Source organism: Lissotriton vulgaris, chromosome 5 (assembly GCF_964263255.1).
Source record: "Lissotriton vulgaris chromosome 5, aLisVul1.2, whole genome shotgun sequence".
In the NCBI taxonomy this organism is placed as follows: Eukaryota; Metazoa; Chordata; class Amphibia; order Caudata; family Salamandridae; genus Lissotriton; species Lissotriton vulgaris.
In genome coordinates this window covers 251,167,582-251,184,236 of record NC_141693.1, presented here as the reverse complement: position 1 = coordinate 251,184,236, position 16,655 = coordinate 251,167,582, and the positions used below count along the sequence as shown (strand labels likewise).

Sequence of the window (16,655 nt, the reverse complement as noted above, 5' to 3'; positions counted from 1 at the left end):
GCTGCAGAAAGCACTTTGTGGCACTGCATGCTTTTATATCTGCTGCGCCTCTTCTCCGTGCTTACAATGTTGCTGCAGAAAGCACTTTGTGGCACTGCATGCTTTTGTATCTGCTGCGCCTCGTCTCCGTGCTTACACTGTTGCTGCAGAAAGCACTTTGTGGCACTGCATGCTTTTTTATCTGCTGCGCCTCTTCTCCGTGATAACACTGTTGCTGCAGAAAGCACTTTGTGGCACTGCATGCTTTTTCATCTGCTGCGCCTCTTCTCCGTTATAACACTGTTGCTGCAGAAAGCACTTTGTGGCACTGCATGCTTTTTTATCTGCTGCGCCTCTTCTCCGGGCTTACACTGTTGCTGCAGAAAGCCCTTTGTGGCACTGCATGCTTTTTTATCTGCTGTGCCTCTTCTCCTTGCTAACACTGTTGCCAGGGTTAATTTAATGGCTGAAAGCTCCAGTGTGATACTGCAGCGACATTCCTATTTAATATTTAAATGCACGTAGATCATTTTCCAAACGCCATCTTTATCCCAACAACTGTGCTTTTAGATCTTCCAGGTTGACACTGTACCTATGTACTTATTTTAATGTTTAAAAGCATTTCTTGGGGCGTGGCTTGGACCGCAATGAGGACGGGCGCCTAGGTCCGTTACCTCCTTAACCCCGAGGCGTACAACAGCGAATTTATACAGCGAAACGAGCTCGGTCCTGAAGCAAAAGATCTGCAAAAGACGTTGGAACACCTGGGGCACACGCTGATCCCACGAGGACCCTTGCCAGCAACAAACCGCAGAAGTTGGCCAACATATTCTCCCAGAGGATGGACGGACGAAGTATCACCAAAATGGCACCTCAAGCAAACAGGACAACGGCATAGACGTAGACGGTGGCGCATAGAAGCTGTGAGTGCCCCCAGTAGAACCGCAAGACGTGTATGGTGAACCACAAACACCCCGGATACTTTATCCCTTGCCAAGTAAGTGCCGTAAGAGTGATTTAGTGGGGTGAGACTGCACTTGCAAAATCGAAACTAGGAAGGAAGCGAAAGTGCTGCTGGGGGCCGCCATTTTCAGCCGGAACCATACCCTGCACTCCCTAACCGCGAACGGCGCTAGAATCTGGGAACAACAGAGCAACCAGTCACCCCGTAGAGGGAACAAGGCGGAATGAAATCGCCAAACGTCGCTACACCAGCAACAGCCAAGCCAGCTCAGAACTGCTAGAAAAAGAGGGAACAAACCCGAAACTGAAAGCACATTGCTGGGGGCCGCCATTTTGCACCCCACCCGACATCCGACAGACGAAGGCAGGGGAGGAGCAGAGGCCCGGCGAAAGACTGCGCCTAGCCACAATAAGTGTCAGCAACACCCGACATGCTACTGGGGGTCGCCATTTAGATCGGATCAGCATCTCACCCCCGCCGATCGACAACGGCGTGCCAGAAGCAAACCCCGCCGACACGGAGGTCACCATAGAGGGATCCAGCACCCTGCCCATACCACAGAGCAATAGCCCAAACGGTGTGCTCCACGTACGGCCACGAGCTGCACAGAGGTACTACTAACATCGCAGCAGAACACACCCTCTCATCAACATGTGAGGAGTGCCAACAACTGTAAGAAGGCCGGTACGGGCAGCAAAACCACCGAGCCACCAGCAAACAAGCAAGGCCACACGTGATTCTACGCAGGCGTTGGGAAGCAAACAAGCCCATAGGGATAATCAACAAGGTCCTTGCATTTAAGCCTCCTAACAGCGGTCTCCTTGGGAAGCAAGAGATCAACCAAGCAAAGGGTGGTGACACAAGAGAGGAACTGGCTGGAGCAAAGACCAGAACAAGGACCATCCGGGAGCACAGCAGGTACAGACCGGACCGCCAAGACATAGAGAGGAGAGAGCCAGCATTAAAAAAGGTGCCAACCAAACTCCTCATCACACAGCAGAAAGACGAAAGACTAGTTAGCTACCAAGCCAGAAGAGGTCTTGCAACAATGGTAGGTCATGACAGTAAACTAGCCAACAAGATTAAGAAATACAGGAAAGATACTCCAGACTCACCACTAAAACAAAAAAACGAGATAACCCTGGATATGATTCTCAAAAAAATCAATGAAGGCAACGAGCTGGGTAAAGCAACTAAACAGACAATAGATAACTTGCAACTGGAGCTAGCAGCTATAAGGGCGGATCATCATAAAACAAACTGCAGGATCGACACTACGGAGAAGCGCATCAGTGACATAGAGGATGGTAACACGCAATCAAATAAGTGCCTGCAATCCATCGCCAAGACCTCAACCACACTAGCAGAACAAGAAGACCGTAGCAGAAGAGGGAACATAAGACTGCTAGGGATCCCCGAAGGAGAAGAAGACAGGACTGGATCCTGAACAACGCTAATAGAAAAGCTGATACCACTACTAACAGGCATCAAATTTGACAGACAATTTGAAATAGATAAAGCGTACAGAGTGCCAGCCGTCAAACTACCTCAAGGTCGCGGACCAAGACCAATCATCTGCAAGCCCCTAAGATCAAACCAAACGGAGGCGATCTTTGCGACAGCACGGAAAAACCCTAATCTAAGATGGAACGGCCATAAAATAATAATTACGCTAGACTTCTCAAGGCAAACAGTGGAGACTAGGAAGGGATTCCTGGCACTAAGGGAAAGGATGCGGAAAGATAATGTCACCTTTAGCTTTGCGGGGCCAGCGAGACTAAGAATCACTGACAAATTGCGAACGCAGGTCTTTGATGACCCTAGCGAACTGAGGAGATACCTCCAAGGCCCACCACCAGAAGACATGTAAGCCTAAAACCCAGGTGCAGGAAAAAGGAGAGCATCGTCAGACAACACCGAGGCCGAGGGCGCTAGGGAGAACTAACACAACCGAGGCCTCGGACACAGTGCCAAACTTGATCGATAATGAACCACAACGCAAGAGACAAGCACAGACTAATAGCAACTGAACTACCTCAAGACACAGCAATCTACCTCAACGATATGACCAGAAAGCGTGGAGCTGCGGCCAGATGGAACAGCAGCGCAACAGGATCTCTCACATATCCTTTAAGCTTAACTGGGCTACCCAGTCTAACCGTCAAGCTATTGACATGGGCGACAAGGGAATCCTACACCATTCACTACCTGGGTCAGATAGACGTCAGCCTTAAAGGAAGCTTGGACTTAGCTCAATACAAGCCTCGGGGGGAGGGAGGGGAGGAACATTGCTGTCGCACGCTCGTAATGCAATCATTTGGGGGGTGGGGTGGGAGGGGGCGGGGGGTAAGGGGGGTCTCCTAGTACAGTTGTCTCTGCTTTCTATGCTTTCCTTCTTTCATTTTTAGGTCTCTTCCGCTATCTTCTCCCTCTTCTTCACGGACAGGTACAAGCATTTACTGAGCCATCAAACACGACAATGCATACACCACAAGGGAGCAACAGCCGAAGGGAGTAGGGGGCACCTTGCAGGGCAGCCAGGAACACACAAGGGCATCCCAACAATAAGCAACACCCAATTTAAGGAATGACACAAACCATGCATAACCAAACACTCCCAACCATTAAGGTAGTCTCTTTCAATGTTAAAGGGCTCAATCACCCAGTCAAGAGAAGGAAAGTTATAGAGTACCTAAGCAACACGAAAAGCGACGTGTGCGTGCTCCAAGAAACTAAATTGTCAGCAGTGGACGCACAACGACTAAAGGCAAACTGGGTAGGTCAATCGCTCTGCTCGCCAGCGGTACACAAAAAGAGGGGAGTTATTACACTTATAAACAAAAAATCCAGACTAGTAGTACAGGAGAGTTACGCAGACGAAGAAGGGAGAATCCTAATAACCAGCCTCAAGAGGGGGGAGGAGATGATCCACATTGCCAACATATATGGTCCCAACTCAGAAGACAATGCATTCTGGGGAAATGTTGAGAACAGACTGGGTAAGCTCCCCCAAGAGAACCTCCTAATAGTAGCAGGTGACCTCAACCAAGTACTAGACCACACCACAAACAGACACCCGCAGAGAGTCAGCCACTGCTCGCTAGGGCAAAGCACCCTGAAAAATCTGTGCGCCAAGCTCAACCTAAGAGACCCATGGCGACTACAACACCCAGATGACAGAGACTACTCCTTCTACTGACACCCACACAACTCATACAGCAGAATTGACTTCATCCTCATCTCCTCCTCCCACACACACCTCATAGATTTCACAGAAATCACACCAAGAACAATATCAGACCACTCACTCATCAGTCTAACACTCAGTGGGAGGCACAACGAACAGGCTAGCCGCAGGTGGAGATTCAACAGCGACAAACTCAAAGACCCGATTAATTTTGCTGAAATAGAGGAAACCATAAAGGAATACCTAGAGTTCAACGACAACCCAGGCACCGACAGAGGTACCCTTTGGGATGCCCTGAAAGCCACAGTCAGGGGTAAAATACTTAGCATCAAGTCCAGAATGAACAAAGAGAGGAATAAAAAAGTAACAAAGCTTGAAGTACAGATTAAAGATCTGGAAAGGTGCCACAGTACCAACCTAAAAGACAAAAACACCCTGACAGAACTAACCAGGAAGAAATACAAACTCAACAGGATCCTAAGTGAGAGTGCGGGTAAGTGGATAAACAAATACAAGGCTATAAACCTTTGTAAAGCAAATAGAGCAGGGAAAGCACTAGCCTCATACCTTAAGAGCAAACAGAGACAACACACAATTGCAGCGATAACTGACAGTAACAAGACATCACAAACGTCAAACAAGAATATCCTCAAGGTCTTTAAAGACTTCTATGAATGCCTGTACAAAGAGGAAAAAAACCTTAAAGCAGACAAGGGAGCCAGCGTCCTAGACAAATTAAACCTACCCAAGCTAACGGAGATATAAAGAGTAGCACTAGAGCAAGACATAACGGGGACAGAAATAGAGAAAGCAGTAGCAGCCCTCAAAGATAACAAAACTCCTGGGCCAGATGGGTATACAGCAGGGTTCTATAAACAATTCCTCCGCCTAATCAAGCTCACAATGGAAGAGGTATTCACACAATACATCCATAAGGGGAAAATGACGAGCTCAATGGCAGAGGCCAACATAATAGTCATCCCAAAAGAAGGCAAAGATCCACAACACCCACAAAACTACCATCCCATCTCCCTAATTAATGTATACTGCAAGATCTATGCTAAGGTCCTAGCGGCAAGACTAAACGCGCAACTCCCAAACCTAATCCATAACTCCCAGGTGGGCTACCTCAAAAACAGAATGCCCCAGGACAATACGAGACTCTTATGTCACTTAATAAACCACGCCTCCTCCAACAACGAACAAGCAGTTATGATCGCTCTCGATGCTGAGAAAGCATTCGATAGAGTGTCGTGGTCCTTACTTGACCAATGCATGCAAAAGTTCGGAATAGGAGAAAACTACAGAAGAATGGTGATGGCACTATACAACGAACCAAAGCCAGGGTGGTAGTCAATGGGGGCACGAGACAAGGATGCCTATTATCCCCAGCACTTTTCCTACTCTCCGTAGAACCACTGCTATCCATGATCAGGGCCAACTCTGAAATAAAAGGAATCCAAATCAGGGGGAATACGGTTAAGCTAGCTGTATACGCGGACGACATTCTCATTACAACAGAGACTCCGGGCCCCTCGAAAGCAGCCCTAATATCCACCATTGAGGAATACGAACAGGTATCGGGTTACAAACTCAACAGGGACAAATCGGAATGGAAACCTCTAAATGTACACACAACTAGGGCAGTATTAGGAACCTCAGGGTTCCCTGAAATACCTTGGACTACACTTCGAGAGAGATTTAAACTCAACACTTGACCACAACGAAAAGACAATTCTAAACAAAGTGAAAGAGAAACTTGACGACACGTGGTCACCAAAGTTTATCAGTTGGTGGGGCAGAGTGTAAACAATAAAAATGTTGACAGCACCCATGATTAACTACCTGCTCAGTATGCTCCTGTTCATAACCACAGAAGATTTCCACAAAAAACCTAGATATCCTGAAAAACAAATTCCTCTGGAGGGACAAAAAACCCAGGATAAGTCTATAGAAACTAAAACTAAGCAAAAACTTAGGAGGTCTCAACCTTACCAACTTCAAAACATTCCAGACGGCATGCCTTGCCAAACAAGGTATACAGTGGCTATCGCCAGGACAGGACTACACACCGGCATGGCTGGCGCTAGATAGAGCAATCCTAAAAGGTCTCGACCCCTTAGCCCTACTCACAGCTAATAGACACCCTGAAGTCAACAACACCATACTTAAAAACACCAAGAACGCCCTTCTCAAAGTTGACAAAAGAATGGAGAGTAGCATAAAAACACAAGATGGGAATCCATTTGGTTCAACACTAAAATAAAATACAAAGGCAAGATACATAACATGAACTCCTGGTACGAACGGGGCATCTCCACCCCCAACCAACTAGAAAAACGTATCACCTCGCTCACATTCGACACCCTAAAACATCTGCACAACCTACCGGACATAGAATTCTACAGCTTCCTAAAAATAAGGGCGGCGCTCACTAGGGCAAATCTTAACAAGGAGGTCCCATCAATTCTGCAGTACTCTGCAAACCTAAACAAAGTTGGCCCCTAGACGTCGCACCTATACAAACTCCTATGCCCGGTATCGACAAGACTAAATGCCAAGACACTAGAATACTGGGAAGGCCAACACAACAGACGCTTCAGCGAAAGGGAAAAAACTCGCCTTTGGACCTCAGCAAACCCAAACAAAGTCACCCCAATCCTAGCGCAGACGGAATACTGGCTCCTCCACAAAGCGTACTGGACCCTGGCCCGACTGGCGGACTTCGGGCTCCGCGACAGCGATCTATGCTAGAACTGCCACAAACACAAAGGAGACCTAGCCCAACTTATCTTTTACTGCCCCAAGGTCAAGACATTCTGGAACAAAATGAGAGAATTAATAAATAGCGTAATGGGGTATTCACTGCAACCAGACTTTCTAGGTGTAGTTGCTACCTCATGACTCCAGAAATTCAATCTAAGAACGATAGCGAGCTAACAGACCCCCTGCTCACAGCAGCAGTCAAAACTATCCTGGCAAACTGGAAAGACACAGGGAAAGCTTCCTTCAAAAGCTGGTTCAATTGGATCACCTTCCTAAGAGGGACAGACAACGTAACATCAAAACAGACGCCCAACTCCACCAAAAAGTGCGAGATGTGGCACTCCTTGGACAACTATCTGGGCTCACACAAACCGCCATAGGCAAGTCACAAGGTTCGGGGTCCTCACGCACCCCCCCCACACAACAGCCCCCACACAGCGGACTCCAGTAGTATGGCATCCAACAACATGCGCCTTCCACCCTGTCCTCTACTCCTTCTCTCTTTCCCTTCTCTCTTTTTCTACTTTCCTCCTCCCCTTTTGAGGGCAATATATAACAATGCCAACTGCAAGTACGCCTAGCACGCGACACTGTCTATCTAACGATCGCGTGACCAAGCATGACATTGTGAAGCCTACTGTAACCTCACTGGCGTACACCGACACCAAAATTGTCTTCACCATATCTGATTTAAAAATTTAATTTGATTTAAAATTATTTCTAGAGCGCACGTATACCAGCGGTTTCTTGGCGCTAACTCTAACCGGATCCAGAGCTAATAGGCAGGGAGGGTTGGGGGAAGATTAATCAAAAGACTTCTTGAACAAGTAAGTCTTAAGGTGTCTACGGAATTGTGGGTACAGAGTAATGGTACGAAGTTCAAGGGGAAGGGAATTCCAAAGGGTCGGGCAAGGGTGGCGAATTTAGATCCTCCCCACTTCTTTCTCCGGAAACGGGGAACAGTGAGGAGGGATTGAGAGGACGAGCGTAGTTCCCTAGTGGGAACGTATGGAGTAATCTCGGACGAGATAAACGCCGGAGCCAAGCCAAGTCGGGCCAGAAAGGTGATGGTTGCAAGCTTGAATTGGACCCTGGCACCCACAGGGAGCCAGTGTAAAGATTTCAAAAGGGGGGTAGAATGGTGAAATTTAGGAAGTTTGAAGGCCAGGCGGGCCGCCTGGTTCTGAATCTGTTGTAGGCGCCGCAAGCTGTAAGCGGGGATGCCGGCATATAAAGCATTGCCGTAATCCAGGCGGGACACCACCATGGCCAGGATTATAAGCTTGAGGGCAGAGAAAGTGAAGAAGCGAGACACTCTGCGAATAGTGCGCAGGGAAAGAAAAGAGGAAGATACCACAGAGCTAACCTGGGAGTGAAGGGTGAGTTGAGAATTGATTTTTATGCCTAGGGTTTTAACAGAGGAGGAGGGAGCAGGGGAAGGGCCAAGAGAGGGAGGCCAGAAGAGAGAGGACCAGGGGCTGGATGAACCACCCGTCAACACCAACTCGGTCTTGTCAGGGTTGAGTTTAAGGTGGTTGTGGTTCATCCAGTTCCTAATATGGAGCATGACAGATTGAAAGTTTAGCACAGAAGAGGGAGAAGAAGATAGGTTGAAAACAAGCTGGAGGTCATCCGCATAATTAAATACGGCGACCTCCATCTGTTGAAGGGAAAAGATAAGAGGGGCGAGATAGAGATTGAACAAGAGGGGGGAGAGGGAAGAGCCTTGGGGGACCCCGCACTGAACTTTCCGGACGTCCGCTGTGAAGTCACCCAGACGGACAGCCTGGGTGCGATCACTCAGGAAGGAGGACAACCAGACCAGGGCGGTCCCCCCGATCCCCGCCGCCTCGACACGGGATAACAAGATGGTGTGATCTACCGTGTCAAAGGCGGCTGAAAGATCGAGGAGCACAAGGGCCTGGTGTTGATTGGTGTCCATACCCTCCCTGAGGTTGTCCAAGACCGAGATGACAACGGACTCCGTAGAGTGTGCGGAGCGGAAGCCGGCCTGGCGGGGGGCAAGGGCTCCATGCGTCTCCACAAAGGAGCTCAGAGCGCGGGTGACATGGCGCTCGAGCACCTTGGCCAGAAATGGCAAGAGGGAGATGGGGCGGAAATTGGCAGGGACAGAGGAATCAGCCCCAGGTTTTTTCAAAATGGGCACAATAACCGCCGATTTCAAGGAGTTGGGAACTACGCCTTGGGCAAGAGAACTATTAAGGAGGTGAAGGGGGGGATCTGGGCAGTTAACAAAGATATGACGGAGAATGTGGGCCGGGCAGGGGTCAAGAGGAGAACCAGACTTGACCAAAGGCACTAAGGCGGCCAGACATTCTCTAGTGATGGGTGGGAGGGTGGTGAGTTCACCCTTGGGAGGGGGACATTGGGGGTCCACAAGGGAAGGGTAGGGGGGGAATGTTGGCCTTGATGGTGGTAATTTTATTAATAAAATAGTTATTAAGGGAAAGACAGAGTTCTTCAGACGGGGCAGGCTTGAGGGTTGTTCTGTCTGAGAACGCCAGGCTGTGAACGATTGTAAATATCTCCTTGGACTGGTTTTCCGCGGCTAGGATTTTGGAGGAGAAGTATGATGTTTTGGCCTCCAAGATGGCTTTTTTATATTGGGTAAGAATGTTGGTATACTCCAGTTTAAGAGTGGGGCAATAGTTTCTCCTCCAAGCCCGTTCTGCGCGACGTACTTTTAGTTTGGTGGCCTTAAGCTCGACGTTAAACCATCGGTTGGCGTCCTTCTATCTGTACTGTACTTACAAAATTCTTCTAATAAAATCTTTTGAAATAATAAAACAAAAAAGCATTTCTTGTTTTTTCACCATGAAAATACACTCTGTTTGTTTTCCAAATGCAGTTGTTACTACAATGTTGCTTTAATATCCTCCAGGGTAACAGAGTAGCCACTGAATTATTTTATGTTGAGAAGCATTTTCTTCATTTTCAATATGCAAGTTTGGCTTTTGTATTAACGCACTAAGTGCTACTGTTTGTTTTTTCTGCTGTGCCTCATGTCCACACTAACACAGAAGCCACAGAAAGTAGTTTGTGCCTTACATACCATAAATTGACAGGCCATACCATACCATACCATACCTTACAATTTCCGATTATACCATACGATACCATACCATACAATTATAACCCATACCAAACCAAACCATTCTATACAATGACATGCCAGGCCATACTATATAATTATTAGCCATACCATAACATACTATACCATGCTATATAATGATGAGCCATAATATACCATAACATGCCATACCATTCTATGCAATCACAGCCCATACCATGCTATACTATAAAATATAAGGCCATACCATACTATACAATAACAGACCGTAACATGCCATACAATACAGTAACATACCAAACTATACAATGACAGGCCATACCATACTATACAACGATAGGCCATATCATACCATACTATACAGAGACAGGCCATACCACACTGTACTAGTTAATAAAATAAAATAAAAACATAACAGAGCCAATAGGTCTTGCATAGCCATAACCTAATGGCTTTGCCAATGCTTCATTTTCAAAGGAGTGCGTTTGTTTAATCCTTGGGATATCAGTCACCAAAATCATCAAATATTGTGGTCCAACTGATGATTAGACTGCAGACTTCCATTCTCTTTCGTTTGAGTTTTCTAACAGTTGATTGGTTAGGATTGTTCTGGAAAATGCATGTAACAGCAAATCTCTCTATTCCCTCTCTCTGGATTGACCACATAATGGGCAATTTAGTATATACTTGTACATTTTGATTTCACAGACTGAAATATAGATTAGACATTTGGCCTTTATTATGTATCAGTTCTTGTCCTCTCCGACTAAAGTGCAAGCCTTCTGAATTAATCATTGATGACCTCCTGTAGAAACAATTTTCTAATCTTAAACTCTGGGATTCACAAACTCACAGGGTTTCCAATCACAAAAGGGCTTTTCTTTATGTACTAAAGTCCTGTGATGATTCAGAAAACTCTTTCTGAATCGTAAAAGTACTGTTGCGATCTTTTCTGGATCACATCGGGTAGGGGTGTGGAAGAGGCCCCCGCCCGTTTCAGATTCAGAAAGGAATCTATCAATCTAGCAGGTCTTTCATATTCACACAGCTGTGTGGTATGGAAAGACGTCTTGGGGAGTTTCAGGAGTTGACCTCGGAATGCATTCTGCCAGTTGCTTGCCATTGACTTTGTAACTCATGTTTTCTTGCTTTTTCATTTGCTGGTTTAGGCTCTTCAGGATCATTGCATCCCTTCCATGCTAAAACCTTATTTACAGTATCCTTCTGAGTGCTCCCTATCTGTAAACAGGCCTGTAAATCTTGCTCTTATCTCATCACATTTACTGTGCATTCAAAGACTGAGGTCAAACGTTAGTCTGTGTCTTCGAGAGAGCCTGGTGTTTAATATGCTTTAGGCTGACTTCAAAGTGAGAGCATTTAAGGGCGGAATGTAGATCGCTCTCCCCATAGAATAGTGGTGTCACTGTGTCACAGACATTGCATGCACAAGAGCTGCAGGCACTGCTGTGCCAGAGTGTATCCACTTTGACATCACCCTGCGCCCCAACCGGTCTCCTGCACAGAAAGTTTTGTTTAATTTTCAAAACCCTGTGACTGCAGCGAAGACCCTTTGTGCTGTACATCAGTGCCACTGGCTCTAATGTAATTATTTATTTTAACAAATGTGTGGTTGCTACAAATTTGAAACCCCAGTAACAAATGTCAGTGAGTAACTGGACCATTACTTCTGGTGCAGCGTAGCATCTGCAGAAGTCTGTTTTGGGTCAGTGGATCATATAAACAATCAGGGGGCAAATAGAGTTTCTGCCAAGCAGCCTTTCAAGAAGACACGCACACACTTAAATATAAAGTTGTTGCTTGTTTCCAGAGTATCGCCAAAATTGCTTTTCCCAGATAGAACTGAGGACAAAACAGAGCCGACCAGGCCTGTGCGTGAATATCAGGGATCTTTCTATCGGAAGGGGCTTCGGGACAGATGGAGACTGGATCAAATCTCAGTTTGAGAACTGCTGTGGTTTCTCACAGGAATTAAGCAGCTCTCTTTGCTGTTGGGCGTCTAAAATTAATATACTGGTAGGTTCTGGACAGTGGCAGCGGCTTCCGAGCAGCAGTAGTGGGGAGGGAAGGAACCTCTTTCCGTCCGAACCTAATAAAATCATGGATGCCCCTGAGAGCTCCCTAAACCATCTACTATGGAATGAGATACAGCTTAGCTCACAACGGCAGGCCTTGAATTATTTAAAAAGTAGTTTAGCCACTACAGGGCTCTCTGTGCTCTGGGAGACACCACCCTCGCATACACTTTTTAAGAAAGCAGTATGAAGAACAATCAGGGCCCTTTCGCTGTTTCAGGATAAAGCCACATTTGCAAAACAGAACCAGGGGCCTCATTTGTGAAAACAGCAATGCGTCACTTTTCACTGCGCACTCCTTGCGACACCAATGATGCGTCATATTTAATGTATGACGCATCATGTCGCAAGGACTTACAGATACGTCAGTATTTCTGATGCATCTGTATGCGCAAAAGTGACGCATTGCTGGAGTGTGTCACAAAAGTGGCGCAACTCCAGCAATGCGTCCTTTCACATGGGGAAAGCCCCATGTGAAAGGGCTTGCGTCAGTCTTACGCTTGCTGTGAGGCAGGCGCAAGATTTTGACTCAACAGCATCCTAAAAGTGACGCAGTGAAATCTCATAGATTTAACTGCGTCACTATTACGAGGCTTTTTGCGGGGGAACGCCCCCTCTGCATACATTATCCCTGACGCAGGTATAATGTGGCGCAGGGGTTTAAAAAGTGATGCATCTACCTAGATGCGTCACTTTTTAAATATGGCGCAACAAGGCGTATTTTTTACGCCGCTGGTGCGTCACAAAAAGCGACGCACCGGCGGCGCAAAACTGACGCAAGGCCTCATAAATAAGGGCCCAGGCATGGATGACTATCAATAGCTATAAAACACTCAGCCCTGAAACATACTTCGGTTTGGTGTATGCAAGGTGCATAAAAGAAAAATGTCTCAAACACCTGCTAGGGAAGCTGCCATCTATCTTATACCTTCCACCATGGCAGAGGGGACCACGCTTCAACTGACTGTCGTCCATGCAGGAATGGAACGGAGGACATGGCCCACCTGATTTCCACCTGCTTGCATTTGAAGCAAGAAAGGGCGAGGCTATTTAAATCCGAATTTAAAATCTGCGGGGTTCGGACACGACGGCAGGCAGTGCTTGTGTGTTTCAATGCCAACGACCCGCAGCTGAACTGTTAATTAGTGAAGTTCTTATCCATGGCAGACATCAAAATGGCAGAAGCACGTGTATCAAGGACTCTTATGGCCAGTTGAAAAGAAAGAACAATACACTTCAAAGTTAAACAGTTCAAGACAGAACGATTCATTTTAAATTCTAATCTTAAAATGTTAAGCACTGCCTATTTATACAAATTGGATTTGATAAAATATGAATTTTATAAATGTATGTTTGTAAACAGGTTTTTATTAACCATATAAAATAAAGGGTATCTACTAGTAAGCATATTTCAATAGCAAAGGAAAGTGGAACAACCCACTGTTCTCTAAATTGTTCAACCCACACAGCATTGTTCATTTTCTTTCCATCTCTTTTTTAGAAACTTTTCCTCTTTGCAGAGCACTTTGCTGAGTCCCAGTCCATTCTAACATCCAGTCTGCTTCAACACCTCACTACTGGTGTGAAGCACTATATTAATGCAATGCACTATGTTTTGTGTCCCGTCTTGGCTTTATCAATACTTGTTCAGCTAATGGTGTCTTCATACTCTGGAGGCAAATGCATTTGCTATATCTTACCTATGCGGCATTTTTTCAGTCTTTCCCTTTTCTCGTCTCCCCCCCTCCTCATCTTTTTCATCCTTTAGCTTTTCTTCTTTTTGCTTCTTTTCCATATTTTATGTGTGTTCATCTTCCATAGTTCCCATAGATACACCCTGTTGTCCACCCTTTCTCTTCTTACCTCTCACTTCCACTCTTAATTACTGTTTTGCCTCATTGCGGTTGCACAATATTTGTAGTCTATATATATCTATATATATATGTGTCTTTGTTGGGTGTGTCTATTTTCATATTGTCTTTTTGTGCATATATACTGTAGGTCTTAACTTATAGGCCTGACAATGTGCTGCTTACTTCTGAATGTGTGCATGCACCGTAGCTAATACGTTTAGCTTTAATTTGTTAATGCATGCAGCCACAAACATGCACTATTCTATTTCCGTACACTATCACACTAATCCCAGACCTATTGGCTTTCTCATTTATATTTGTTGTTCACATTGCTGTTCAGAATCAGCAACGGGAATTGGCTAACCCAAAAGACCAACAAAGGCGAGACCTGTTAGCTTTGCCAATGCTTGTTCTTCTTACTATTGTTGGGAGATTATGGCACAGTCCTTCTCTGTCATGTACGGTTGTCTCAAATTCGTAAATTTCTACTTCTGGTGGTTAATCCATGCCACACAACTTTTTTATAACTCTAGTCTTCGATTAGAGTAATTAGACACAAGGAGTTTCAGGATCTCTGCTACTTACATCCTTGCTCGCGGTTAGGTTAATAAGATATATTTTAATTTTACAAATGTTCCGGTTATGAAAACGTTTGTCACTTCATGATGCTTTGGATATGTTGAAAGAAATGTTATATGTACATGAGTTCTATCCCTAATATACTTAACTAGGATGATATGTATAGGTTAACATTGTGTCTAAGCTCTGCACACCTCAACCTCCATGTTTTCATTACCTCATGTGTATTATTCGCGCACTACATTCCAATGTACAACCTTGGACATGTGAGAAAGTCATGTTACCTTATTTTACCCACTGTGACGGTGTAGCAACCCCAAAGCTTTTTGGCAATTCGAAAAAGAATTAATTAGATGCGGGACACTCTGTGATGGGCTAAAAACATCTTGCCCATCAAGTTGTTGCCATCACACGTGTGGCGCTTTTCCTGGCTATCCTGAGGAAGGGTATGTGGGATTGAGATTCATTTCTGGAGATACGCAGAGGAAAGAAAGTAGGATTTTACGCCAATGTAAAATGCTAAAGGGATATTTTTCTTGTTCACATTCTCAATAATTGACTGTCCCAATTCTTTACTTATGGTTGTAATTTTCTGGCATTCTCTATGTTTGAGGTTGGTTTGTATCAAGGGTTCTGGGCAACAGTTTTATGGTGCCTCTTGACTTCTTAGAAACCAAAGTGGTTGCTCCCCTTAAACAAAAAAATCATGCAAAGGTATGTAGCAGACCAAAACCCAGTGGTTAGAGACCCACTAGCATTCTAACCGGTAGAAGGACGAAAACCCTTTGGCTCACTTGATAATGGATCATTTTAAATAGACAAATCTCTTCCGTCTGTTTGTGACACGATGTGTAAACTGTTTCTCTTTGGTTTCTTGCTATAAAATGAATTCTCAACTGCTAGGATAACTCTCTATTCTAAGCAAGTAGGCAGCTTGTTCTGTGTTGGATATCAGCCCCGGTTCTTTGGGGACAGCGGTGCAGTCGCTTTGGGGGGATTTCGAAGGACGATGCAAAGGGAAAATCAATTATTTAAAAAAAAAATCCTGTGGCATAGTCCCTCGAAATCCCGCCAATGCGGCCCCAGTGCCCCACCCCTGGTACCCGCACAGACCGCAGCTTTTAAATATATGCTGAAATTTGAGCTGCAAGTGTTTCCTTGGCTGTCTTTAGAACATCTGCCAAGATCTCCATCCTAAACTGCTCATGTTAACCTATAGCTTGTTCCATGTATTTCACTTACCCTTGAATAGAAATATACTTTGGATTGTATTATTCCTCCATCTTCACGACACTAAACTCTTTTAGGCATAGTGCAGAGGATATCTAGTTTTATTCTTGCTGCTTGATTGGAGTTTGAGTCTTGTGACTAGCTTTTGCAATCTTTGTTTTTGAGGGAATCACATCATGCGAGTAACATGCATTAATATGAGTGAGTTATAAATCATATTAAACAAGTGTCCTTCCAAGAGTAATGCTATATCATGTTGCTGCTCTGTCTCTCCTGCTGTCTCCTGCTGCAAACCCCCTTTGCATTCACTGTGACATGTCCTCTAACATGCTGTGTTGTATTTGCTTTCAGAGAGTTTCAATTTCTGGCAAATCGATGAGAATGGAGGTGATCAATGGGCAATTGAGGACCTTCCTGGGGATCACGGGCAGCTGTTTCCACACTCAGACGTCCAGAAGTACTTTGTCACTTCCTTTTGGTAAGGTGGAGTCTAAGGGAAATGTACTAGTGACATGGGTAGAGTGTAAACAGAATTGCACTGTGTTTTCACATGCTGTGCATTCTCCTGCTACGTAGGGGCAGATTACCATGCGGCCCGGAAAGGCTCTGACCATCGGTCGGAGGCTTTCCGGGCCACATCTCTGTTTAATTTCCGACTTCCACATTACAATGCTGGGGGTCGGAAATTAACCCAGCCAGTCATTCTGGCTGGCTTCCGATGGGCTCAAGGAGCCCATCGGCCAGTCGGAGGCCAGCCCGTAATTTCAAAGGGCGGCCTTTCCGCCATTGGGATTACGATACTCGGTCTCCCACAGGCTTTCCATGTCAGGCTTTCTGACATGGAAAGCCTGTTGGAGAGCGAGTATGGGGACCCATATCAGGGCCCCCTTGCCTCTGTGGCCTCCGGTTGGGG

The 16,655-nt window shown here is 45.7% G+C and overlaps 1 protein-coding gene across 1 annotated transcript in view; it reads left to right on the top strand.

The window, feature by feature from the left end:
• Positions 1–16,655, top strand: part of LOC147710625 (F-box only protein 44-like) — a 73,398-nt gene that overhangs the window by 22,338 nt on the left and 34,405 nt on the right. The window contains exon 3 of the mRNA XM_086921301.1: positions 16,094–16,220. Coding sequence (XP_086777427.1) covers positions 16,094–16,220 — 127 coding nt within the window. The remainder of the gene's footprint in view (positions 1–16,093; positions 16,221–16,655) is intronic.